Source organism: Fringilla coelebs (assembly GCF_963513975.1).
Source record: "Fringilla coelebs genome assembly, chromosome: 9".
Taxonomy (NCBI): domain Eukaryota; kingdom Metazoa; phylum Chordata; class Aves; order Passeriformes; family Fringillidae; genus Fringilla; species Fringilla coelebs.
The window spans coordinates 1345052-1372770 of record NC_140067.1 but is presented as its reverse complement, the minus strand read 5'-3'; the positions used below and the strand labels follow the sequence as shown (position 1 = coordinate 1372770).

The following is a 27719-nucleotide window of genomic DNA, read 5'->3' as shown; positions in this document are numbered from 1 at the left end:
GAGCAGGGTTTGGATGCTCCCTGGGTTTGGATGCTCCCTGGGATGGAGGAAGGAGCAGGGTTTGGATGCTCCCTGGGTTTGGATGCTCCCTGGGATGGAGGAAGGAGCAGGGTTTGGATGCTCCCTGGGATGGAGGAAGGAGCAGGGTTTGGATGTTCCCTGGGTTTGGATGTTCCCTGGGATGGAGGAAGGAGCAGGGTTTGGATGCTCCCTGGGATGGAGGAAGGCTCGGAGGCGCCCCGGGCAGAGGTGAACATCCGGACACGGAACGGGTTTGGCTCCTTTGGAAAGCTCTGCTGCGTCTCCAGGGCCTTGGGAGGCTTTGGGAAGTTTGGGAAGCTCCTCCTCAGGGAGGAGCTTGGATGTTGGGGGGACAGGAGGAGATGTGGCTCCTTTGGAGAAGCTCATTCCTGCTTTCCCTGGGGTGCTCCCTGTGCTCCTGCAGACCCCAAAACGGGGGAGAGCCTTCCCAGAGTGGGAATTCCTCGGAATCTCTTCACTCTGGGGAGTTTGGTCACTCAGGGAATTTCCATGGGAATGTTCTGTCCAGCTGGGGACAGTGGAAGGCGCCCCAGCCCATGGCAGGGGTGGGGTGAGATGGGATTTAAGGTCCCTCCCAACCCAAACCAGTTTGGGATTCTCTGGTCACATCCAATCTTTTTGGGAATCATCTTTTAGCCCTGGTGGTCTCCATTTCTGGATTGCTGGGCCCAGAGGCATCAATGGCACATCCCAAAAATCCTTTTTGTTGCTTGAAAAGTGACTTTATTTTCAGGTGGTGGGGTTTCAGTAAATTCTGTTTGAATGTGCTCAGCGTTGTCTGCAGGACTCAGCAAGGAAATTATCTGGGAAAACTGGGGGGGAGTTTGGATTTGAGGAGGGCAAATTTGGGGGGGTTTGAATTTGAGGAGGAAAAATTTCTGGGGTTTTCTTTGAGAAAGCCACCAGCAGGTTTGATGGAAATATCATAAATTCAGGCCTGGATGGAAAACCATCCCAGAGAATTCCCAGAGCAGCGAGTCAGGAGTGGGATTTTCCAGAGTTTGGTCAGAAATCCACGGCTGAGCTCGGCTCCAAGGAGAGCCAGGGCTGGGTGTGGGATATCTCCATCTTTGCCCTCTGAGATGGAGTCTTCCAGACCTGCTGGAATTTTCTGCAGAACTGGGAAGGAAACCACTTTTTGAGGATGTAGGAGAAGATTTTTTTCCCCTCTTTTCCCAGGAAAAGCTGAGCCTGACCCGGGGATTTGGCTGCTCTTGTATCCCAGGATGGGCTGGGGGCTGGGGACATCCCACCACGCTCAGGACCAAAGATGTCCATGGAGAATTTTGGGATGTTTTTGGGGGGCTGATCCAGGTGGGTTTGAGCTGTCAGGGAGGGATTTTGTGGGAATGAGGCCTTGGAAGTGAAAAGGTTGGAAGAGAAGTGGGGAAAAGCTCTGGAGCTCTCGGGTTTGGGGTTCGAAAGCAAACAAAAAAACCCGGAACAACAACAAAGGAAAGGAAGCAAAACCTGGGAAAAGAAATGTGGCAAAACCTAAAAAAAAAAAAAAGAAAGGCAAAACTCCTCCTTGGGGTGAGCCCGGTTTGAAATGCGCCCTTGAGCATCTGGAACTGGTGCCCAAACGCAGGAATTTGGGATTTCCTGCCATGGCAGGAATTTCCTGTGTGATTCACCAGCCTCGCTCTGTTCCAGGGATTGCAGGAAAGAAAATTCCAGGTGAGGTCAGGGATGCTCACCTTGGACCCCCCCAGGGCAGGGTTTGATCCTTTAAAAACGTGGATTTGGGGGAAATCCTGCCCCAGTGTTGATGCTGAGCCCCCAGAGGTGTTGGAGGTGAAAAATGGGATTTACCCAGGATTTGTGGCAGGAATCCTAGCCCAGTTTTGGGATTGCAGTGGAGGAACGTGAAGGAAAATGGCATTTATGTAGGATTTGTGGAATCCCATCCCAATTTTGGGATTGGAGTGGAGGAATGTGAAGGAAAACGGGATTTATGCAGAATTTGTGGTTGGAATCCTGACCCAGCTTTGGGAGAAGAAGAACAAAAAGGAAAATGGGATTAACCCGGAGTTTGTGGCAGGAATCCCAATCCAATATTGGGATTGGAGAGGAGGAACACAAAGGAAAATGGGATTTAAGCAGAATCTGTGGCAGTACTGGGGTTGGAGAGGAGGAGTAAGAAGGCGAAGCTGGGCAGGAGGGGAATGCAGAGCTCCTCCCCCGAGCAGTGACCTGGAAGTGCTGGGAGGCTCCCGAGCTGTCAGGGAGGATCCATCTGCCTCGGCACGGAGGCACTGGGAATCCTGCCTCCTGCCCACACAGGGCTGGATTTCTTTTTTTCCCATATTATATATAGGTTTTCCCATCTATATATAATTTTCCCGTATATATATGTGTAATTTTCCATATAAACATATATATTATTTTCCTCATATATACAAAAATTTTTCCCATGTATATATAAAAATTTTTCCCATGTATATAACAATTTTCCCCATATATATATATATATATAAAAATTTTCCCATATATATAAAATTTTTTCCCATATATATATATAAAAAAATTTCCCTATATATATATATAAAATTTTTCCCATATATATATAATAAAATTTTTCCCATATATATAAAATAAAATTTTTCCCATATATATATATAAAAAATTTTCCCATATATATATATAAAAAATTTTCCCATATATATATATAAAAATTTTTTCCCATATATATATATATATATAAAATTTTCCCATATATATATAAAAAAATTTCCCATATATATATATATAAAAAATTTTCCCATATATATATATATATATATACACATATATATATATATATATATATACACACACATATATATATATATATATATATATATATATACACACATATATACATATATATATATATATACATATATATATATATATAAAATTTTCCCATATATTTATATATAAAAAAATTTTCCTATATATATATATATAATTTTCCCATATTTATCGTACTTTAAAATTTGTGTTTAAATTCTGATTTTTTTTAATTTGGTGACATTTGTGTTTAGTTCATTTTTAGACAATGTATTGAGGAAAAAAAAAATCTTAAAATTCTCCACCTACACCTGGTCATGAATTGAAAAGCTCAAGCTGGGATTCATTTGTGACACATTTCAGGAATTTGGGGATAATTGGGGGAGGAAGGATGAGATTTCCCAGGTGCACCAAGGATTTCAAGCAGCCCCACAAATAAATGAAATACAGGAAATAAAATATGATGTTAGCTTTATGGAAACCATTAAAGGTGTGCCTTGTTATTAGAGTTGATAGTAATCATTAATTAATAATAATCATGAAATCCTGGAATGGTTTGGGTAGGAAACACCTTCAAGCCCATCCCATTCCAGCCAGGTCAGGGACAATTCCCAATATCCCAGGTTATTCCCAGCCTGGCCTTGGACATTTAAACAGTCCCAAATTAATTAATAGATAATAATTAATAGAATTGCTATAACATGTAATATAAAATAATATAAAATAATATAAAATACAATATATAAGATACAAACCAGGCAATAGACACTATTATAAAATAATAGGAAATAGTAGGAAATGCAATGTATAAAATATCATATATAATAGTATATTATAGTATATATATATAATAATATCTAAGTTACTTCTGTGTGGGGTGAAGGGAAGGCAGCTGGGAGCTCTGCCACCTCCCTTTATCCCCCAAACTCCTGAAATTCCCTGAATTTCCCCCTCTGGATGTGACTCTGGGGGCACATCTGGCACAGCTGGGTCCAGGCTGAGCTCCCTGGCAGTCCTTAAACCCAGGCTCAGGTTTAAGCTGGGTTTAGCTTTTTCCTCCTCCCAGCAGTGCTCACAAACAGGGAAGGAGGGATTCATCAGGACAGAAATATTGGGAATAATAGCTGGGGAAAAAATAATAACTGGGAAATATTAACTGGGAAACAAATATTGAGTGGGAAATAATAACTGGGAAATAAATATTGAATAGAAAACAAATATTGAGTGGGAAATATTGAGTGGGAAATAAATATTGAGTGGGAAATATTAACTGGGAAAGAGAATATTGAGTGGGAAATATTAACTGGGAAACAAATATTAATTGTGATGCACATATTGAGTAAGATATTAACTGGGGAAAAACTTAGCTGGGAGAAAAATATTAACTGGGAAAGAAATATTAACTGGGAAATAATAACTGTGACACAAATATTGAGTGGGAAAAATAACTTGACTGGGAAACAAATATTGAGTGGGAAATATTAACTGGGAAAGAGAATATTGAGTGGGAAACAAATAATGAGTGGGAAATAATAACTGGGAAACAAATATTAATTGTCATGCATATATTGAGTGAGAGATATTAGCTGGGAGAAAATTATTAACTGGGAAATATTAACAGGGAAAAATATATTAACTGGGAAATATTGACTGGGCAAGAGAATATTGAATGGGAAATATTAACTGGGAAAGAGAATATTGAGTGGGAAATATTGATGGGGAAACAAATATGAACTGTGATGTAAATATTGAGTGAGAAGTATTAACTGGGGAAAAGAATTAGCTGGAAGAAAAATATTAACTGGGAAAGAAATAATAACTATGGAGTGGGGAAAAATATATTAACTGGGGAAAAATAAATTAACTGGGAAAAAATATATTAACTGGGAAATATTGAGTGGGAAACAAATATTGAGTGGGAACCACTAACTGGGGAACGATGACAGTGAAACAAATCCCTGGCCCTCCAGCCCTGAGCTCTCCTCCCCAGGTGGGCATTCCCAAATTCCCAGCTGGGCTTTGTGGCTGGATCTGGCTCCATGCCAATGCCAGGATCTGTGCCCCAGCCCCTCCCAGGCAGGGCAGGACCAGCTCTGGGGTCTCCAGCCTGGGGTGGGGTTGGGATCCCACCTGGAATATTCCCACTGTGGGCAGGGAAAGCCTTGGAGCGTGAGGAAGGCATTAATTAACCTAATTACCCAGGAAAACCGGGCACAATTAAAGCAGCAGGGCTGCAGGGGGAGGAGCTGGGGATTTGGGGCTGTGCCAGGGACCAAAAATGCCCAATTTTGGACCAAAATCTCCTGGTGGTGCCCAGGCTGCTCTTTGGGGTGCCCTGCAGAGCCCCAAAGCTGGGGTCTGGCTTTAGGGCCTGCTGGGGTTTAAAGCAGACAGGGCTCAGTTTTTTCATGTAGAAAAAGCTAATTCTTTATTCCTAAAACTTAAATAGTTTTTAAAGACTTTGTGTTTGACTCCAATTGGCTGTAATTTTTTGCTGCTTGTCCTATTGGTTACAAGGTGCCTGTGTGTGCATGTGCCAGAGTTTTTAAATGGATGTTTGCATTATTTTTGGGGGATTCTTACGGGCTAGAGTTATTGTTTATTACTATTATTTGTTATGACAGCTGTGACTAATTTTTCTAGGCAAGAATAGGTTGTTGTGTAAACTCATTCTTTAGATTCTTTCTCATGGGAATTAACTAACTGCACTTAGCAGGCCTCAACAACAATTTTATATTTTTCTTTTACAATGTTTTTATTTGTATGTAGCAATACCCTGCCTTAGAATTGAATTTACCTCGTGGCTTTTCCCTCTGGGAATACCTGAGGATTTCAGGAGTTTGCTTTGCTGTGCTGAGCACAGGCAGGGCTGTCCTCTCCTTGGATTCCCACATTTCTGGGCTCTCCCAAGGAATTTGAGAGGAATTTGAGTGTGCTGAGCAAAGGAAAAGTCACACAGTAAATTCAATTTTAAGGAGCGTGATGTTACCCACATAATAATTACATTATTTGTAGGCAGAATTTATTTTTATATATTTATATAATAAATATTTACATCTATATTTCATATATTTCATAGATTTCTATATATTTATTATTAACATTATATTAAATACCTTCAAAATATTACAAAAGAAAGGCTTTATAAAATGATGAACTTAGAAAAGTTAATTCCCACAAGAAAGAATCGAAAGAATGAGAATCAGTTTACATAACAACCTAATCTTGCCAAGAAAAATGTTACATCTGTCATAACAAAAGATCCATCCCATCAGAATCCACAAAAAATAATGTAAACATCTATAAAAAAACCCTTGCACATTCACACACAATGTGCAAGGTTCTATTCTAACCAATAGAACAAATAGCAAAAAAAATTACCAGCCAATCCGAGTCACACACAGTCTTTAAAAACAATATAAATTTAATCTTTATAAATAAAAGTTAGCTTTTCCTACGTGAAAAAATGATTAGAGGCTGCTCAAATCCAGCTCTGAAAACCCAAAACAAGGAAAAATCCATCCTAAGGGTGATTGTTTCATCTTTCTCCTCTTCTTCCTTCTTTCCCTGCTCCTGAGTCTGCCATAGATAAATTTTATCTTTGTGCACAGATGAAGCAGAATCCATTTCAAGCAATGTTTTTTCTACTTTAATCATCACAAAGAGCATCCACACCCTGTCATTCCTCTTGGGGAGGAGTTTTCCCTATGAGCTCCATGCTCCCAAGTGAATAATTTTCCCTCCAGGGACCTCCCTCAATATTTAAAACTTAAATTTAAATTAAAAATCAATATTTGAGAGTCCAGAGGCAACCTGGGGCTGGAGGGTGAAGGGCTGGATTTGGGGGAGTGGGGTTGGTTTGCTCCTAGAATTCAGCTTTTGGTACAGAAAACGTTGTTGGTCCTTCTTAAGAATACAGCAGAGAAAATGTCAGAGTTTTAAAACAGCAAATTGTGTTTCCCAGGTGGAATTCTGATGGATAGCAGGAAGAAAAGGGGTGTGGAGGTGGATGGTGCTGGGTTTGGAGAGGTTTTGAGGTGAGATCAGCCAGCAGCAGGGTTGGCTCAGCCCTGGAACCTCCAGCCCAGAGAATTCCCTGTGCAATTCCCGTGGCTCAGGGCTGGGAGCTTCATGGACGAGGTTTGATCACTCTTTGCAAGGCTGAGTCTTGTCAGGACAGGTCTGGGGGTGCTTCAGCCCTGAGAGCACCTGGCAGGGGACAGGAGGGGCAGATCCCAACCCCAGCTCAGCCCCTGCTCCTCCAGATGGGGAATTCTCCTGTGCCAGGGGCTCCGGAGCAGATCCCAACCCCAGCTCGATCCCTGCTCCTCCAGATGGGGAATTCTCCTGTGCCAGGGACTCAGGAGCAGATCCCAACCCCAGCTCAGCCCCTGCTCCTCCAGATGGGGAATTCTCCTGTGCCAGAGACTCAGGAGCTGCTGGAAATGCCACCCTGGGATTGGGGATTGTCCCCTGGGCTGTGTCCCTCTGTGGTGTCACTCACGGGGGGTTTTGGGGTTTGCTCTCAGCACCCCTCTCCAAAGCAGAGCTCCTTTTGCTTCCCCTTTCCCAAATGTCCCTGAATTCCCCTCTCCTGGGGTCACCAGCCCTCCAAGCAGATGGAACTCTTACCCAACCCAGCTTCTGGGCACATTCCTGCCACCTTTGGGGTTCTGCTCCAGGGGACACCAAAGAGCAGCTCAGCCCTGGGGCTCTCAGCCCCCCTGGGTCTGCTCGGGTTTTGGGGAGCAGGATTCTCCAGGGGGAGAAAAATGGGAATATTCCTCTGTTAAAGGACTCACCTGAGCCTTGGGGGTGGGAAAGGATGGATTTGGGAAAGCAGAGCCAAGAATGGGGCAGGATGAGCCTGTGGGGCTCAGATGGTTTTAGGGAATTCATGGATCCCACAGGCTGGAAAACCTGGGATGGGGGAAGATGTCCCTGCCTGTGGGGAGCAGGGTGAGCTTTAAAATCCCCTGCAGCCCAAACCATCCTGGAATTCTGCAAAAAGAGGGAAAAGCTTGGAGGAACCTGCTGTGCTTCTCTCCAAGGGCTGTGGTGAGGCTGCAGCTCCTGGGGCTCTGGAATTCCAGGATTTCCCAGCTGGCTCTGGAATCCTTGGTGCCAGGCATTGAGCAGATAAAAACCAGGGCTGAGCACAACCAAACTCGGGTTTAAGCTGGGTTTTAGCACTCAGGAGGGCTTTTCCTCCTTTCAGCAGTGCCCACAAACAGCATGGGAAAGGAGGGAGTCATCAGAACAGAAATATTGGGAATAATAGCTGGGAAATACTGAGTGGGAAACAAATATTGAGTGGGAAATATTAACTGGGAAAAAAATATTAACTGGGAAATATTGAGTGAGAAACCAATACTGGGAAATACATATTAGCTGGGAAATAATAACTGCAAAACAAATATTGAGTGGGAAATATTAGCTAGGAAATTTTGACTGTGAAACAATTAACTGTGAAAAATATTACATGTGAAAAAGAATATTGACTGGGGAAATAAATATTAATTGGGTAGTTATAACTGTGAAATGGATATTAACTGGGGAAAAATATTAAATGTGAAAAAGAATATTAAGTGAGAAATAAATATTAATTGGGAAGTTATAATTGTGAAACAAATATGAACTGGAAAAAAATAACTGTGAAATTAATATTAACTGGGGAAAACCCCTGAAATATTAACTGGGAAATAATAACTGAAACAAATATTGAGTAGGAAATATTTCCTGGGAATTAACTGTGAAACAATTAACTGGGAAACAATAACTGTGAAACAAATATGGAGTGGGAAATAATAACTGTGGAACAAATATGGAGTGGGAAACAACTGTGAAACAGATATTGAGTGGGAAATAATAACTGTAATAAATATTAACTGGGAAATAATAACTGTGAAATAACTATTGAGTGTGGAATATTAACTGTGAAATAACTATTGAGTGTGGGATATAAAGTGGGCAATAATGCAGTCCCACACACTGGGAGGGAGTTAATTAGTGTCAAATGAACAAATAAATGGCAGAAAGAAACGTCCCCACAAGCTCGTGGCAGCCCCTCAATTCTGAGACTCCCTGATCCCCTGGCTCTGGCTCTTCCCTTTTCTCACCTCATTTATGGGCTGCAGCCAGGAGGGCCTGAGGAGGATTTCCTGGGGTCCATGAATAATTCCTGTTCCCTGTTCCTCCCTCAGGACTGAAGAAGCGCACCAGGAAGGCCTTTGGCATACGCAGGAAAGAGAAGGACACTGACTCCACGTGAGTGACCAGGGCTCAGGAGGCTTTCATGGGCTGGCAGCAGCAATCTGGGCTGTCCCAGGCCCTCCTTGTCATCCTGGGATGCAGTTTCATCAGCAGACACATTCCAGCTGTTCCCTGCACGTGCAGCAAGTGTGGGATTTCCTGGGAGCTCTCAGTGTGCGGGGGATTTTTGGGGATGGGTGGAAAAGGAGGGCTCAGAGTTGGAGCAGATTCCTCTCTGCTCTTTGGAGCTGGTTAGAGTTGCAAATTGGATTTACACAGATGTTTGTGCAGGGCTTGGTGGCTGGGGAAGGGATTTTGCTTCCCAGAAAACATCTGGATTCGTCCCACATCTGGTGGGGGATGCTGTGTGTGGGGGATGAGCCTGGGCTGGGGCCCCAGGAGAGGCTGAGGGAGCTGGGCAGGGGCTCAGGCTGGAGCAGAGGAGGCTCAGGGGGCCCTTGTGGCTCTGCACAGCTCCTGCCAGGAGGGGACAGCCGGGGGGTCGGGCTGTGCTCCAGGGAACAGGGACAGGAGCAGAGGGAACGGCCCCAGGCTGGGCCAGGGCAGCTCAGGGTGGATATTGGGAATATTCCTTCCTGGAAAGGCTGCCCAGGCCTGGCACAGCTGCCCAGGAGTCCCCATCCCTGGAGGGGTTTAAAATCCCTGTGGATGTGGCGCTTGGGGACGTGAGGTGGCCTTGGCAGCGCTGGGAATGTTTGGGTTTGATGATCTCAGAGGGGTTTTCCAACAATTCCGTGACTCTCAGCCACCCCTGCTGTGGCTTTGGGGTGAATGTCCCCAAGTGTTGTGGCCAAGGAGTCTGTGCCAGCAGGTCCTGGGGACAGCAGGGGACAGGCAGCAGGGAGTCCCTGGGGACAGCAGGGGATGGCAGCAGGGAGTCCTCTCCTGCAGCTCTGCTGGGGTGTTTGTGTGTGTCCGAGGTTTTTCCTTTTATTCCCCTTGGATTTGTTCCCCTGAGCTGTTTTATGTCCTGCTTGGAGATTTCCCATGCCAAGGGACACAGGCCTGGCCAGGTGGCCCTGGTGGCACTGGCATCTCTACCGGGTTTTTCCTGCTGCAAAGAACAGGGACACACGGAGCACATCCCCAAAGAGGGAGGCGCCATCCTGCTGTCCCCAGGGATGGTGGCATCCACCCACCGAGCTGTGGGACAGCCGGGAGCTCCGGCTGGGAGTGAGTTCATCCACCCTTTATCCTGATGGGCGGGACTGAGGCTCCTTTGCCTCTCCTCCTCTTGGAAAACCACTGGAGCCGGGGCTGGCTGCTGCCTTATCCAGCGCTGGGATTCGCTCAGCTCCATCCCATCCCAACCCCGCTGTTCCCTCCATCCCATCCCGTCCCAACCCCGCTGTTCCCTCCATCCCATCCCGTCCCAACCCCGCTGTTCCCTCCATCCCATCCCGTCCCAATCCCGCTGTTCCCTCCATCCCGTCCCAACCCCGCTGTTCCCTCCATCCCGTCCCAACCCCGCTGTTCCCGGCGGGCTGCGGAGCTGCGGCGGGGCCGGGAGGGATTCCCGGCCGCTGCGGAGGTCGCGGAGAGGCCAGCCCGGAGGATGCTGCAATTAGCAGCAGCAGTGATTAGCACGGCGGGGTCACGGCGCGGGCACGGCCCCAGGGGCTTTGGGCGCTCTCCAAATCCCCGCCGGCAGCGGGGATGGAACCGGGAGAGAAGGGCAGGGATGGAGCGGGACAAGAGGCAGGATGAAGGGGGTGGAGAGAGAGAGAGGGCAGGGATGGTGGCACCTGCCACACCCTGCGGCCGCCCCTGGCCGCCACCCTCCCAGGACACCGCCCTGGGGCCCCTGGAGCTGCTGATGGGTCTGGAATGGTTCTGCTGGAGCTGCTGGGAGGGTCTCCCCAGCAATTCCAGCCGGGATGGGAGCAGGAGGTGACACCCCCTGTGCTGGGGGATCACGCAGTGAGGGGGAACCGTAACAGCAGAAGGGATTTTTGTGCAAAGAGATGGAACTTAAATAGGAGAGATGGGATACAGCAGGGGTTGATTGGAGAGCTTTCAGGGCTGGCGTTATTCCCTGGGAAAGAAGGAGCTCCCAGCAGGGTTCCCTGGTGCCCGAGCCCGGTGTGAGCCGGTGGCGCTTCCCTGGCGCTGCGGGAAACCCGGGATGAGCGGGGGGCGGAGGAGCCCGTCTGGATCCCATGGACATGGCATTCCCGAAATCCCAGCATCCCCTGCAGAGCTGCCGTGACCCAGCCCCGATCCCAAATCCCATCGACAGTCGGGGATCAGGGTCCCTGGGGAGCCTCAGCGGCCCCCGATGCACTCTGCAGAGCAGTGTCTGTCCTTCTGGAGAATGAAGGCCTGGAATTCCTCCAGTGGGATTCCCGTCCCCTGCAAGGGATGCACATGGGGCAGGGATGTGGCTGTGGGATGGTGCAGGAGCCAGCTGGGACAGTGCCAGCACCAGCACTTTATTTCCTCATAAACCTAAACTTTATCAGCTGATAACACGAGGGGAAAAAAGTCTGTGGCCTTGCGTGGGCTCCACAAGGAGTAGGTAACTCAGATGTGCTGATAATGTCATAACTTCAGGTTTTGCTGCCTTGAACTCATTTTAAAATTTAAAAAGTAATTTCCACAAGTTAATTGGGTGTGCTCTGGGCACTAACACAGCTCCTTTTTCTGTTCTTTCCAGAGGGTCACCAGACAGGGATGGCATCGTGAGTATTGCCCAGTGTCACCTCCCCTCCCACCACCATCAGCATTTGTGAGCAGCTTTCTGTTTAATATAGAAAATAAATGTAAAAAAGGCAAATTCCAGGTTTCCTATAAAAACACCAACAGAGGGAGGCCTGAGGAGCACAGGGGCAGAGGGAGCAGGTGTCCTGCTAAAGCCCAGCTCCTCATCCTCGTTTCCACCCCTGCTAATTGGCTTGGGCCAGATTTGCTGCCTGAGGAGTTCATTGCCAGAGCAGCTGTTTCCAACCTCTATTTTTATTTTCTATATTAACCTGAAGACAAGGAGATGTTTGTGGTTTGTTGGTTTGTTTTTTTTCTTTTTCTTTTAATTATTGCTGCTTTTATTCCTGGTGTTAGACTGAAATGTCCCTGCTAGAGCTGGGTAGGAGATGGGCCCTGACTCCTTTAGTGTTTGATATAAAAAATATTCTGGGTTCAGACTGGGCTTTACTTCCTCAGCAAATCCAGATTTTAGAATTTCACCTCAAAATAAAGATGAGCCCCTTGTGAGGCTCAGCAGGGAGAGCAGTGCTGGGGTATCTTCTAAAAGTTACAAATTTGGGGGCCAAGCTGCTCCTTGCAAAAAATCATTTTAGCTTTCCCCCCAATCTGACCCCAAATCCTTGGCTTTGGGCACTCCCTGTGTTTTTAAGCTGCTTGTTAGGAAATAGAGATGAAAGTAAAGGTAATGCCTTCAGCAGGGCTCTATTCAGCAGAGAAATTCCCAAATAGCAGGTTTAGGTTGGATAAATTCACAAATAGCAGGTTTAGGTTGGACATCAGGAGGAATGTCTCCATAGAAAGGGTGTTCAGGGAAGTTTGGAGTCCCCATCCCTGGACGTGTCCACACCTGGGTGTGGCACTTGGTGACAAGGTGGGGATGGGCACAGCTTGGGCTGGATGATCCTGGAGGTTTTTTCCAACCTGAGTTCTGTGAGTATCCAGGGAACACCCCCAGGCTGTTCCCTCTTCCAGCAGAAATCCCATGGGCAGCTTTTCCTTGCCAGGTGTGGGCGGAGGGACCTCAGGTGTCCTCTCCAAGGATGCAGAAATGCAATTTTTGGGGAACAAAACGAAGCTCCTGGAGGTGTTTGAGGCAGAGGAATTGGCAATGGAGACATTTAATATAATTTTTCATCCTCCAGACCCTTTTCCACATAATTTTTGTAGCCACTGGAGTGGCCAGGAGGCAAATCCTGACTGCTGAATAGAGCCCATGGGAAAATCCACCTTCAGTCCTGGTGGAGCCACAGCTGAGCCTTCCTTTCCTGACAAATCCGTGTTCCCTGGTTCCCAAAACTCAGCTTTGTGCACTTAAAAAGAAAACCCAAAAAACCAGGCAAGGAGCAGATGTTTAACCCTTTTTCTGCCACCCCCACCCTTGCAGCAGCCCAGCCCTCATCCCAATGATCCAACTTCCAATAGCAAACCCGAGGGCACGCGGGAAGGAGGAAATAAAAACGGGGTAAGGAAAACTGAGCTCGGCTCCCAGCTCCCACAGGGCTGTGGAAAACAGGGAGCTGCCCTTGGTTTGGAATCCAGAAAATCCCTTTAGGGTCAGCCAGGCCCATGGGAATGGGGTTAAATACAAATGGATGGGGGAAAGCGGGAATCCCCTGGAGCAGCACCCAGAATTCCCGCAGAACAGAACCCACAAGAGGTTTTCCCTCCTCAGCTGAGCTTCCAAGGGAGCTGCTCCATCCAGAGGTGTGGAGGCGAGGGGCTGCAGCCAGCCCTGGATCAGGGAGTGCATCCTGCCAGCCCCTTGGAGGGAGCTGGGATGGGAATGGTCCCTCTGGAAGCTCAAGGGAGCTGGGTTGTCCCATTTAGGTGCCCAGAATCTTGTGGCTGTGGGACTTTGGGTGGGTTTGGGTGCCCAGAGCCAGCCAGGAAAGGGTCCCAGAGGTGAGGGATGCCTGGAACCTCTTCCAAATGGAATTCCCTCGATGCCAAGCAGCAGTTCCTGTGTGTGTTGGTGTTTCATGTCATGGAATCATCCCACTGCTCCATCCCGAATTCACAACACCTGACATGTGGGATAACGGGATCTGAATCCTTCTTGGGATTTCCCTTTCTTGGGGAAGGGGTTTTATCTCCCAGGAAATGTTTCCTGAGAAGTTTCCCTGCTTGCCTGGTGTTGGGAGCTCCCTAAGGGCTGGAAGATCCCAGCACAGGGAGAAACAGCCCTTTCCTCACTTTTCCCTAAGGGATGTTGGATGTCCTCCTAAGGAATATTCAAACTCCCCCTCCTTTCATCTCTCTGGGATGGGAGAACCCCAGAGAGGGGAATGCCCTTGGGTTTCTGGGATATCAGCAGCAGCATCTGCTATGGGATGTGCTGTGCTCCTGCTTCCTCCATTTGAACCATGGGCATTTTCCTTTCCAGAAGAAAACCAACGGAGCCCCAAATGGATTTTATGCAGAGATCGACTGGGACAGATATGTAAGTGTCCCCTGGAGCTCCCCTGCCCCAGCTGCATCCCATGGGAACCCCAGGCTCTTCCCACACTCATTTTGGGCTCTTTGGGTGAAATCAGCTCTGTCCAAACTCCAATTCCACACCTGCAGGTCAGCCAGAATTCCCAGGAATGGGGTGGCTCTGGAGAGCTCTGTCCTGGCCCATGGGATGTTGCAGTTTAGCCAGAAAAAACTTTAAATTACAAACAAGGATTAAAACTTTTCCTTCTGCAAAATGAATCGTGGAATTTGAGGTGCCCTTTGCTCTGTGGGGCCTCAGGGGCTTGGGCTGTGCAAGATATCCTTTCCCACAGGAGGGAAGAGCTGCTCCAGCTTTCCAGAAATCCAAATTCCTAATTTTCCTGGGTTTGTGTTGTTTTTTTTTTTTTTTTTGTTCCCTATCCAGAACTCCCCTGAGCTGGATGAGGAGGGATACAGCATCCGACCCGAGGAACCAGGATATATCCTTTGGTTTTGGCTTTGCTTCTTGGGTTACAGCCTGTAACAGGAGCTCACAGGCAGGCCTCTGGCTCTTTTTATTTCACTGTTATTATTTATTATTTATTATAATTATTTATTTCCACCTTTTGATTTTCATTTGGAGCTGGCTGCTCACAGGGAACAGGGACAGGAGGAGGGGGAGCAGCATCAAATTCCAGGGGAAGTTTCGGTTGTATATTGGGAAAATTTCTCCATGGAAAAGGCTGATCAGGCATTGGCACAGCTGCTCAGGAGAGTTATGGAGTCTCCATCCCTGGAGGAATTTAAAATCCATGTGGATGTGGCACCTGGGGACACGGGGCAGCATTGGGGGATGGCTGGACCTGATTGTCTCATAACCTGAACAATTCCATGAAATCCAGACACAGAATCCAGAGAGAGATCCATAAATCCAACCCCTGGGCTCATAAATCCAACCCCTGAGAGCAGCAGCTCCTCGTGCTCTGGCTGCACAGGGATGCAGCAGTGACAGGCCCAGCACAGGATTTCCTCCCCCGTTTTGGGGTCAGCATTTTGGGACCGCCAGATTCCTGCTCTCCAGCCAGCCTGGACCACTGAGGGAGGAAAATTCCTTAACTGAGCTGTACCTACCAAAGGAAAGCACTTCTACTCCTCCAGCGAGTCGGAGGAGGAGGAGGAGGCTCACAAGAAATTCAACATCAAGATCAAGCCCCTGCAGGCCAAGGACGTCCTGCGCAGCGCCGCCACCGTGGACGAGCTCAAGGCCTCCATCGGCAACATTGCACTTTCTCCATCCCCCGTGGTGAGTCCCCCTTCCCCAGCCTTCCCCGGGCACTGGTGTGTCACAGTGCAGCTGGTTTGTAGCTGCCAGATGAATTTGGTGGTGTTGGTGCCTTGTGCAGGCTGCCCCAGAGCAGAGGCTGGGCAGAGCTCCAGAATAAAGCAGGGATTTATCCAAAGGATCTCCTCCATGCACCCACCTGGGGCAGCACCAGAGCCCAGCCAGGGCTGCACCCAAGATGAACCAAAATGGCCCCAAAATGCCCGGCCGGGCACGGGGTCTCTCCCTGGGATCAGTTCTGCTCCATTTGCATCTTGGGGTTCATTGTCCAGCCAAGAGTTTATTATGGCAGCCCCTTTTATAGGGGATTCCAAATTCCCAAGGATAGCTGATGGGTGGGGATCTCTGTGGTGTGTTTGCATTTCGGATCAGATGGGGCCGGCTGAGGTCCCCGGTGTAGGTTTGAATCCAACCTGTCCTTGCCTTGTCTGGGGATTTGTTTTACTTCTAAGCTGGTGAGGTCTGATATGACCAAATTTATCTGGCAGCTACAAAGCAGCTGCACTGTGACAGTGGTGGGCTGGTCCCTGTGCACCAATCTCAGTGGGAGCTGATGTTCCTCTTGGCTTTAGTGTGCTTATTTTGGGGTCTGGTCTGCAGGTGTTGCTCAGATGTATTGAAATTATGTTTCTAGTCCAAAACATCTAAAAAATTCCCTTTCCTGCTCATAAAAGAGATTAGGATGTATTATTCCCTGATTTCCCCTGCCCCTTATCCTCATTTTTCAATGAGGAAAAAGGGGGAATTTCAATTAAGGGGAATTTTCAATCATCACGATTCAGGGTCTTGCCCTGACTCCCAAGCCAAGGGAAGCATTTGTGGGGTTTTCCATGGGATTTTAGAGGGATGTTTCCCACCCTGGAGGTGAATCCATGTTCCCAGAAGGAAAGATCATTTTTCCTTATTCCATTCTCACATAAAGACCATCCCCCTCTGCTTTTCCTGAGGCTTGGTAGGATTCCTGTTGGCTCATCCCAATCTGTTCAGCCATGAAAAGATTGGATTCTGGGCTTTTGGGAGGTTTTGGTGTGGGCTGAAGTGACTTCCCAGACAAAGCTTTCCATGATTTATAAATAACCTGGATCTGAAGTGGGAATGGCTCTCCAAGCCAAAGTGAAGCTAAATCCATGAGCTTTGTTTCTGCTTCCCAAACAGGGAGTTCCTGTTTGGCATTCCAGGATTGGAAATGGCAGCTGGATGCTTTGGGAAGCACAAAAAAAAAGGGGGGGGGGAAACTCAACCTCAAAATGAACAATTTAATATTGATGATAATAATAATAATCAGAAAACCAAATTCTTGTAAAATGTGCATTTTACCAAATATTATTTCTGTCTCCTCTTTCCTGTGGTGTTTTTCCTGCCAAGGCTGGGGAGTTTGGGGAGGGGTGAGGAGGATCCCAGTGTGGGGTGGGCTGAGGGATTTGGGTGCTGGGCTGGAGGGGATCCCTGGGGCTGGGTTGGAGCCTCCCGTGGAATGTGCTCAGGGAAAGCCCCTGAGGCTGGGCAGGAGGATCCCAGAGCCAGCCAAGGGAGCAGATGGGCTGGGCAGTGAGCTGGGTCCTGGCACAGGCCAGGAAAGCACCAGAGCCCCGGGCAGGAGCTGGCCTGCAGGAACCTGGCATCCACAGGAATTCCAGGATTCACTGCCAGGTCCCTGCCCTCATCCTGGCCTTGTCTTCTCTCCCAAACCAGTCACAAAGCCCTGCTCTGGAACTGCTGGGAGGGAGATCATAAATCCCATGGACTGGGCTGGGAGGGACCTAAAATCCCATCCCATTCCATGGGCAGGGACACCTCCCACTGTCCCAGGCTGCTCCAGCCTGGCCCTGGGCACTGCCAGGGATCCAGGGGCAGCCACAGCTGCTCTGGGCACCCTGTGCCAGGTGCTGTGGCTGTAGTCACCATCATTCCCAGCCCTCAGGACTGGGAGCTCTGGTGCCTTAACTGGGAATGGCCAGCAGAGCCTGTCATGATAAAACAATGGAATTCTTCCCCTAAAATGGCTCAGACACAACTTTTCCATTTCCAAGTGCTCCCTCTCCCTCCAGTCTCCCATGTGAGGGGTGAAGCTGGAGCACTCCTGTCCCTCTGCTTTGTCTTTAACCTGACACAAATCTTTGATTCCTCTTTATTAAAAAATGCCTCACCTGATTCCTTCTTTTTTTTCTCTCTCTGCCTTCTTTTAGAGGAAAAGTCCGGTAAGAAATGCAATTTTTATCTCCTGGAATATTTAATCCAGCTTTGTGTGTGCTCTTGTCCTGTCTCTAGAGCTGAAATGCCAAAAGCAAATAACAAATCCTGCCCTTCTAGAATGAAGTTTAATTTCCTTTATTGCTGACTTAGAGTGTTTTAAAATAGAATGTGTAAAAATAGAGCTGGGCTTGGCTCTGAGAGTGCTTTAGGGGTGTAGTTGGGGTCCAAGAATTTGGACCAGGTGTGTAAGGGCTCGGTTTTACCTGGATTGGGGCACAGCCAAAGGGAGGAGAAGGCAGGAAACCCATCCATGGTGCCACTGGGGTTTCTCCAAGAGAACTCAGCTTCCAGGGAGGAAACTCCCCCATTTCCCAGGCTTTGGGTTCCCCTGGGGGACTGTCCCAGGGTGACCCACGAGGCGTGGTGGCAGCTGGGGACCTGGGGTGCTGACGTGTCACTCTCTGACCAGGTGTCTCTTCTCTCCCCTCTCGCTGACCGCAGCGGCGCAGCCCGGTAAGAACCCGCTCCTGGGATGGGCTCTGGGGGGCACAGGGCGTGGGGACAGCTGCCAGGGGTGTCACACAGCCCCTTGTGCCACCCCAGTGATAACACAGAGGGCCCTCAGTGATGGGAACCCCTGGAGATGTCCCGGCTCCCGTGGCTGGGAGGGTTTGGCTTTTGCCCCACGAGCCACTGGCACAGCTGCCCATGGCAGTGCAGGGTGCCCATTCCCAGAGGGATTTACAGCCCCGTGGATGTGGCACTGGGCACAGCAGAGCTGCCAGCCGTGGCTTTGTGTGGCTCAGGAATTTTCTGCAGGGCTTTCTGCTCCCTGGAGCTCAGGCTCCTGCAGGAAACGTGCCCTCAGACAGCTCCTGCCGTCTCTACTGGGCTGCTTTGCTCCTGGGGTGACAGCTGCCACTCACCCCTGTCCCTGTGCATCCCACTTATCCCTGTGTTTCTCCTTCCAGGGGACGATTAAAAGGAATTTATCCAGTAAGTATCTCCTGGATTCTGTGAAACCAGCACTCATTGCACCTGCTGAGGGGGTTGGGGAGTGGGGGGGCCCAAAAAAGGAGTGAGTTGAATTTGGTTTAAAGTGATCCTGCAGAGCTGGTGGCTCCCATAGTTTTCCCTGGAGAAGGTGTGGGGGACATCTGTAGCAGTGCAGTTCCCAGATTTTGCTCTGGACAGAAATCAGAATTAAAAGCAGATTTTTCCTGCCAGGATCCCTGCACAGCAGGTTGGGGGGGACACCAGGTGTGCCAGCAGGGGGTCTGGGGGGCCAGGGGGATGCTCTGGAGTGGGAATGGCTCTCATCCGTGTCTGTGCTGTCCTGTCCCAGGTGAGGAGATCACGCGGCCCCGGCGCTCCACGCCCACGCCAGACCCCGCCAGGTCAGTCAGATCATCCTGGCTGGGCCCATCCCAGGCTCAGCCTCCTCACCCCACCGTGGCTTTGGGACAGTCCCTCTTGCACTGCGCTGGATGGGAGGCTGGAGGGGTCAGATGGGATTTTGGGAAGAAATTGTTCCCTGGGAGGGGCTGGGATGGAATTCCCAGAGCAGCTGTGGCTGCCCCTGGATCCCTGGCAGTGCCCCAGGTCAGGCTGGACCTTGGGGCTGGGACAGTGGGAGGTGTCCCTGCCATGGCCAGGGTGGGGTCTAAGGTCTTTCCACCCAAAACCATTCCAGGATTTTGGCAGGACTGAGGGGCTGGTGGTGGTTGGGATGCTCAGTATCCATCCCTGCTCTCCAAGGACATTCCCTGCTGGAAGCCACCTTGAGCCTGATCCGTAGGGAGCTGGCCAAGCTTTGGGGGGGGGGGGGATTTATTGATTTAGGACAGCAAACATGCAAGTTTTTATGGAATAAAGCCAAATGTCCCAGGGAATGTGCCCTGTGCAGCTCCAGGGGTCGACTCAAGGTGTGTTGGAGCAGAGCATGGTCCAGACCTCAAGTATTTTTTTTAATCCTTTTCCATGAAGTTTTGACAAACCCCAAAGCAACTCAGTGTCCCAGCAGCTGCTGTGGCACCACAAGGCACCACAAGCACTGTAGTGCTGCTCCTTTCCCTTTTTCCCACCTGGAACCCCGTGTTTGGCCAGCTCCTCCTTGGTCTGGGGTAAAAAAGTCCTCAAGGATATTTGTGTTTGCCTCAAAGACGGGGTGAGAGCCCAGATCTGCCCCTCATGGCTGCTCTGTGCTCCTCTGTCCCCCCCAGACCTGCCCCTGATGGCTGCTCTGTGCTCTCTCTCACCCCACAAACACAAACCTGTCCCTCATGGCTGCTCTGTGCTCTCTCCTCACAAACACAAACCTGTCCCTCATGGCTGCTCTGTGCTCTCTCCTCACAAACACAAACCTGTCCCTCATGGCTGCTCTGTGCTCTTCTGTCCCCACAAACCCAGACCTGCCCCTCATGGCTGCTCTGTGCTCCTCCCTCCCCACAAACCCAAACCTGTCCCTCATGGCTGCTCTGTGCTCTCCCTCCCCACAAACACAAACCTGTCCCTCATGGCGGCTCTGTGCTCTCCCTCCCCACAAACACAAACCTGTCCCTCATGGCTGCTCTGTGCTCTCTCTCTCCACAAAGACAAACCTGTCCCTCATGGCTGCTCTGTGCTCCTCTCACCCACAAACCCAAACCTGCCCCTCATGGCTGCTCTGTGCTCTCTCTCCTCACAAACCCAGACCTGCCCCTCATGGCTGCTCTGTGCTCCTCCGTCCCCTCAAACCTGCCCCTCATGGCTGCTCTGTGCTCTCTCCCCACACAAACACAAACCTGCCCCTCATGGCTGCTCTGTGCTCTCCCACCCCACAAACCCAGACCTGTCCCTCATGGCTGCTCTGTGCTCTCTCTCCCCACAAACCCAGACCTGCCTCTCATGGCTGCTCTGTGCTCTCTCTCCCCACAAACACAAACCTGCCCCTCATGGCTGCTCTGTGCTCTCTCACCCACAGCAAGAAGGCTGGGGAGGATCCGGCGGCGCTGGCCCCGCTCTTCGGGCCCCCGCTGGAGTCGGCCTTCGAGGAGCACAAGCTGGAGGGTGAGTCTGGGACATGGAGGGGGACTTTGGGGCCGGGGTGAAGGAGTTTGGGGCCAGGGTGAAGGAGTTTGGGGCCGGGGTGAAGGACTTTGGGGCCATGGCAAGTGACTTTGGGGCAGGGGAGTTTGGGGCTGGGGTGAAGGAGTTTGGGGACCTGGTGAGCTTGGGCCTGGGCGGATGAGTTTGGTGACAGGGCAAGGGAGTTTGGGGCCACGATGAGTGAGCTTGGGGATTTGGCGAGTGAGTTTGGGGATTTGGCAAGTGAGTTTGGAGACAGGGCGAGTTTGGAGCTGGGGTGAGGGAGTTTGGGGCCATGGTGGGTGAATTTGGGAACCTGGTGAGGGACTTTGGGGCCGTGGTGGCTTTGGGCCATGGTGGGTGAATCTGGGGAGCTGGTGAGGGACTTTGGGGCCGTGGTGGGTGAATCTGGGGACCTGGTGAGGGACTTTGGGGCCATGGTGGGTGAATCTGGGCACCTGGTGAGGGACTTTGGGGCCGTGGTGGCTTTGGGCCATGGTGGGTGAATCTGGGGAGCTGGTGAGGGACTTTGGGGCCATGGTGGCTTTGGGGCCACGGTGGTATGTCCTGGCAAGGACATGGGAAGGTTCTCCAGCCCTGGCAGGGGTGGAGTCCCCGTTCCTGGAGGGATTTCAGAGCTGTGTGGATGTGGCACTTGGGGCAAGGTCAGGGGTGGAACTCCATGGGCTCTGAGGGCTTTTCCAAGCTGGACAATTCCCAGACTCCCAGGTTCCCAGCCCTCCTGCCGGAGGAGGAAGAGGCCCAGGCAGGGGTTGAAGGACAGGTGACCAAGTTCAGGGTTAATTCAGACTGGGTGGAAACACAGCAAGTGCTTAAGTCAATTAGTTAATTATGAGGTCTGGGAGAGATCCTGACAGGGAACAGCTCAAGAATATCAAAACTCAGCATTTTCCAGCCAAACCTTCACGCTGGAGCAGGGGGCTTTAACTCCACCCAGGATTCTGGAGGCAGCTGTTGGACGAGCCTTGCACCCCTCCATGCCTAGGAAAAGCCATCTCAAAAATGTCATTTTTTCCTTCCTTTGACACAGAGACACTTTGCTTCCTTCCAAAGCTGATTTTCCCAGCTTTCCCAAAGCACAGGAACCTTGCAAGACTTGCTTTCCCCAAAACCAACCCCATCCATGCCCTGGAGCGGGCTCTTCCCAGAGATCTCCTCCTCCTCCTCCTCCTGGAGGGGCCACTGCCCTTGTAGCCTCGTTATGTCCTGTCATTAACGCCTCCAGTTAATTCTTTTAATCAAAGCAACATTTGCAAGCAGTTCTCTGCACAAAAACTCCAAGAAATCTAAATTATATACAAACATATCTTTTTTTTCCCTGCCTTTATTCTCTGGGAATACAATTATCTTTTCATTTTACTACCTGATGGGGTTTTTGTTTGCATATCCTAAAATTCCAGACCACTTTGGCCATCAATACAATGTTTTCCTTCCCATAATAAGCCTCCAAATCCATCCCTGGCATTGTTTTGTTTGTCAAGCAGCATAAGTGTCAAACTAATCGCACGACCTGCTTCAAAATCAGACAGGATTTTAATTATCCACCGTTACAGAACCCTCTGTCCTTAATTAATGAGGTTTCTGTCACTGTCTGGGCCCTCTTTTCCCAGAGCCTCAGTGTCTCATCTGTGTGTTTGGGTGATGGGAAGAAAATATTTGGATTTTTCATTGCTTTCAAATGTTTATTTTTGATTTTTCAGCTGCTCTGGACCAGCCTGAGATATGGGGGTCAGTCCAGCCCATCAACACAAACGTAGAGTCCCCAAAACTTCCAAGACCTTTTCCAACTGGAAGTAAGTAACCATGGAAATAAACGAATATATCCAGAAATCAGGTCAAAGATTTGAGCTGTCCTTATCCAGGCTGTGCAGTTCCACAATATTTTAAATTAAAGGGGCTTTTTTCCCCCTTTGTTTGGCTTGGGTGACAGCACAGTGGGGTGGAGGAGGGAGTGGGATTGACAAGGGGTGGAGGGATGGGGTGGATCCTGATCCTGCACGTTCATGCCGAGGTTACTTGGCTGGAAAAGTCGGCAGCACCGGTTTTTCCAGGATAACATCAGGGAGAGCAGCTCAGCCCCAATCCCGGATTTTTATTGCAGCTTTCCCTCTGCCCGGGGCAGCTGCGGAGCCATTTCCTCTGCAGAAATGCCCCTGTAAAGCACAGCTGGTTAATTAGCCGCTGTTAATTAGCCCCAGCATTCCCGATCCGGATCCACATCCTGGATCCACGTGGGATGGGCACGGGAGAAAGGCGAAGGCAGCTCCGTGCCTCAGAGGATCCAGGTTTAATTAAAATGCTAATTTAGGGGGTTGAAGCAGGAGCGCAGGCTGAGATGTAAAAAAAGGGGAAAATTCCATAAAACCCGACAGAAATGGCTTCCCACTGCCAGAAGGCAGGAAGGGATGGGGTATTGGGAAGGAATTCCTGGGATATTGGGAAGAATTCCTCCTCGTGAGGGTGGGGATGGAATTCCCAGAGCAGCTGTGGCTGTCCCTGCATCCCTGGAAGTGTCCAAGGCCGGACTGGACACTGGGGCTGGGAGCTCATCCCTGCCCTGTCGCCTTTCCCAGCGATCCCGTCTGACATCCCATGGGCTGTCCCTGCTGCTCTCCAGCTGAATTTTCCCCTCTCTGCTCTCTTTCAGCCCCTCCGCCGCTCCCCCCGAAGAACATCCCGGCTACGCCGCCGCGCACCGGCTCCCCCCTGCCCCCGGCCATCGGTAACGGCTCCGGGGGTGGCACCGGAGCCACGGGGACAGCCCCGGCTCGGGGGTGGGACAGGGACAGCCCCGCTCTGGGGTGACACCGGGGGTGACACATCCCATCCCCAGCTCTGGGAGGACAGGTCCCCGTCCTCGTGGCTGCATTTTGGGCACGGATTTGGTCCCTGCGCATCCTCTGCCCTTGGAATTCAGAGAATTCCGGACTGGGCTGGGTTGGGAGGAATTTCTGTCTTATCCAGTTCGCACCTGCTGCTGTCTCAGGCTGCTCCCAGCCCCAGTGTCCAGCCTGGCCCTGGGCACTGCCAGGGATCCAGGGGCAGCTCCAGCCCTGAGGTGTCTCAGTGGATGCTGCAGTAGAAGCAGCACAAAGATGTTTTTGCCTCCCAAGTCGGTCTCACCCCGGTGAAATTAATGTTATTTACACCATCCCTGCCTTTGGATCAGTTGCTCTGGGAATGCAGAGCAGGATTAACCTCAATACCCTGCTGAAAGCTGGGATATATTCCCAATTCCAGAGCCCTGCTCCTGCCTGGAGCAGCCCTGCACAGCCTGTGCTGAGGAAACCAGAGGTGTGCAGGGTCTGCCTGTGGCAGGAGCTGCTCCTGCATTCCCTGCCCCCAAATCCCTGCTGAGAGGTGGGAAAAGCTCCCCTGATCCTGCAGCCCGGGGCAGGGAAGGGAAATGGTGCTGGGAATGAGGGACAGCGTGAGGGCAGGGATGGAAAGGTGTTGGATGCGGCCAGAGGACATCAGGCGCTTCCAAGCATATAATTCATGGTGCTGGCTGGGTCTGAGCAGGGAAGGCAGAGCCTGGCAGAGGGCACTGCATGGGGCCAGCCAGAGCCCCTCGGGGTGAAACCCCTGTGCCACGAGGAGCCCCCTGCTCTGTCCATCTCCATCTCATCTGTGCTCCCAAATCCTGATTTTTCCAGGCTGGCAGGGTGTCCATGTCCATCCATCCATTTCCAGCAGCAAATGCCTGATCATTTGCTGGACTGTGCCTTGTGTATTTGTGAAGCAAGTGGCTGAGGTCTGGTTTTGTCTGGGTCAGCAAATCCCTATTTTATCCCCCTCACCCTAAATGTAGATCCCAAAACAGAGGAGCAGGGATGGGGTGATGCTCCCATGAGGAGCCCAGAGGGCATTTAGTGTTAGGCTCTCCCTTCCCTGGATGTGAAATGCTTGGCTGATGGATCTGTGGTGGTTCTGGAGTCAGGTGGGAATGTTGCTGTGTGGTGGCTCAGTGAGCAGAGCCCTGGAATCCCCATCTGTGCCCTAAAATCCCCTTCTGTGCTCTGAAATCCCGAGCTGTTCCTGCTTGTGGCTGGATGCATTCCCTGTGGCTGGAATACACTCCCCATGTGCATCCTGTGCTGCATGCCCAGACTCCAGCAGTGTCCAACCAGCATGTCTGAATATATGTATTTATACCTGAGTGTTTATAAATATATATATGGAGAGAGTGGGGCGTGCCAGAGCGCTGAGTGCACACCTTTGATACCTGCTGATAAATCAGTTGTTGATAAGGACGTGATGTGGTTTAGAGGACAAAAAAGGCTGTGAATTTGGGATTCTTGGCTGTGAGTGCTGGCTCGTGGTGCATGCTCCCTCCTCCAGCCTTTGGATCCTGCGGGATTCATTCCATGTCACACCTGGCTGTGGTGGAAACGTCCTTGCCCATGAATTATATAAATATAGATGAGAAAAGGTGATTTTAGAGCCTCTCCCATAGAAGTAGAGCCCGTAGAGAGTAGTGCAGCCCTCGCTTAACGCCCGGTGTAAAATAAACCTCCTCTGACCACAGGAGGGGACCAGGCAGCAGCAGAGCCCAAACGGGACAAACTCCCGTCCATCAATGACTTGGACAGCATTTTTGGCCCCGTGCCGTCCCCCAAATCTGCTGCTGCCACCGCAGAAGACAAGTGGGTCAATTTTTCCGATCAATCCCCGGAAAACGCGCCTCCGGAATTGTCGCCCCGGGAAAAAGCGCCGTCCCCGGCGGCGGCCGCGGGCAGCCCGGCCAGCGCTCCGGCCGAGCCTCCCCGCCCGCTGCCCTCGCCGCTGCAGCTGGAAGACGCTCCCAAGAAGCTTCCCGAGCAGCCCCACCTTAAGGATGATTCCGCCGAGCCGGTCGCCTCTCCCAAAGATTTTGGGCCGGGCCAGAGAGGCACCCCGCCGCCCCCTCCGCCGCCCACCTACCGCGCGGTGGTGTCGTCCCCCGGACCGGGCGCCAGCACGGGAAGCACCAGCGGTACGTGCTGTGAGCTCGGGTGTGCTGCCGTGTGGCCCTGGTGACCCTCCCGCCTGGCTGTGTCCCTCCGGCCGAGCCCTGCTGCCCGCCTGTGTCCTGCGCCTCCCGTGTCCTTCCTTCCCTGTGCGGCTGGAAGCCCTTCCCGCCCCAGTCTGAGCACGGGGTTGTTGTTGTTGTTGTTGCTGCGGTTGTGTCCTCCGTGGGGATGGAATGGTTCAGGTAAATGGTCAGAGCGAGCCTCAGATCAGGGTTGGGGTGTTTGTTTTAATCACGTCCTCTCATCCCGGTGAGTCCCGGGTGGGAATGGTGCTCGGCTCTTCCTGGCTCTGGGTGTGGATGGGGAGATATGCTCCGGGGTGAACCTCTCCCCCGGGAGAAGCTGCTGGCTCTGCCTGCCTTCACCTGCTAAATTATAAATGTTCATTAAGGCAAACGAGCAGGGGAGGCTCGGCTTACTCTCACTCCTCGCTTGAGGAGCTGCAGCCTGAGCCTGTTCTTTCAGGGCCTGAGCCCAGCTCAGCCCCGTGCTCCCACCCTGCATCCACCAAAGGTGATTTTGGGGGGAATCAGAGCCTTGAGGAACCTGCACTGGTGCTGGGGTGGGTGTGCAGCCCTCCAGCTCCATGTCTGACTCCTGCCACCCTCCTGGTGGGAGCTCGGGCTTTGTGTCACTGCCTGGGGGATTTGTCACCTCCAGGAGGGTGCCCTGAGTGTGGCTGCTGCTGCAGCTGTGGCTTTGCTTCAGTGCTGGTGGCTTTTCTGTGCTGGCTCGGGGGGTGGGCAGGGGTCCCCGTGGGGGCTGCGGTGTCCAGCAGGAGCTGGAACTTCTCCAGGAGCAAGACACACCAGGATCCATCCTGCACTGCTCTCCAGCCCACTCCCAGCTGAGTGCAGGATGGAGACGTGCCAGGGCTCCCCCCGTGGGGCTGGATGGATGGAGAAGCCTGTCCCAGGAGATCCACAGCCCTGCTCCAGGAATTGCCTCCTGGCTCAGTCTGGGCAGCAAGCTGGGAAATGAGAGTGTGGGCACAGCCACACAAAAATGGTGCAAATCATCTGAAAGCTGCAGCACGGTGTGCAGCACAGATCCAGCATCTGTCCCACCCTCCTACCCTTCCAAGGCTGGTTTTTGGGTGCTGTGGAGCAGAGCCACCCCAGGATCTGCCTTCAGAGCCCGTGGGTGTCACCAAGGCTCTGTGCAGGGTCACGGTGGAAGGGCTGGGCTGGAAAGGATCTCAAAGCTCCTCTTGTTCTAACCCCCTTCCACCACTCCACGCTGCTCCAAGGCCAGCATTCCAGCAGATTTCTGATTCCATGCTGGTTTCCACATGCTGTCAGTTTCTGGTGTAGGAAATATCCATTCCCTGGATGGAAGCCACCATCTGGCTGGGATTTGGCTACCTGGTGGCCACAGACCCCTCCCTGACACTCAGTCCTGCAAGGTTTTTTTTCCCTCAATATTTCTTATTTTCTATGGCTTTTCTTGGGCTAAGGAAGGAAAAATTCAAACTTTGGTTCCTAAATTAGGCTTTGAAATAAAAGTGGCTTGAATTTTGGAGTTGTGCAGAGGAATGACTGGAATTTACTCCCTGTCAGCCAGGCCCTCTCTTGTCTGAGCCTGCTTTCCTTCACCTCTTCTTGTTTCTATAAATCCACCTTTGATCTTTGCTTATTCTGAGCTATCACCCAAAGAACTCAGGAAATTATTCTCTTGTAAGTGGGAAAATTATTAAGTTATCATCTCATCAGTCTGAGCCATGAGCTGCTGAGCTCCATGGAAGCTGGTGGCAAACACTGGCTCAGCTGTCCTGGCAATGAGCTCTGAGCTCCCTCCCATTCCTGCTGCCCTTTGTGTCCTGGTGCCCCCCTGCCCTCTCTGCCCAGGTCTTGCTGGGCTTCTCCTGGAAGGAATTCCTG

The 27719-nt window shown here is 50.8% G+C and overlaps 1 protein-coding gene across 1 annotated transcript in view; it reads left to right on the top strand.

Annotated features, from left to right (window-relative positions):
* SGIP1 (SH3GL interacting endocytic adaptor 1) overlaps positions 1-27719 on the top strand; it is a gene marked incomplete at both ends in the record, with an annotated part of 47490 nt that overhangs the window by 4384 nt on the left and 15387 nt on the right. The window contains 13 exons of the mRNA XM_084210950.1: positions 9018-9081; positions 11744-11768; positions 13175-13252; positions 14174-14230; positions 14651-14705; positions 15327-15508; positions 18242-18253; positions 18712-18736; positions 19086-19137; positions 20703-20788; positions 22528-22620; positions 23475-23549; positions 25356-25802. Coding sequence (XP_084067076.1) covers positions 9018-9081; positions 11744-11768; positions 13175-13252; positions 14174-14230; positions 14651-14705; positions 15327-15508; positions 18242-18253; positions 18712-18736; positions 19086-19137; positions 20703-20788; positions 22528-22620; positions 23475-23549; positions 25356-25802 — 1251 coding nt within the window. The remainder of the gene's footprint in view (positions 1-9017; positions 9082-11743; positions 11769-13174; positions 13253-14173; positions 14231-14650; positions 14706-15326; positions 15509-18241; positions 18254-18711; positions 18737-19085; positions 19138-20702; positions 20789-22527; positions 22621-23474; positions 23550-25355; positions 25803-27719) is intronic.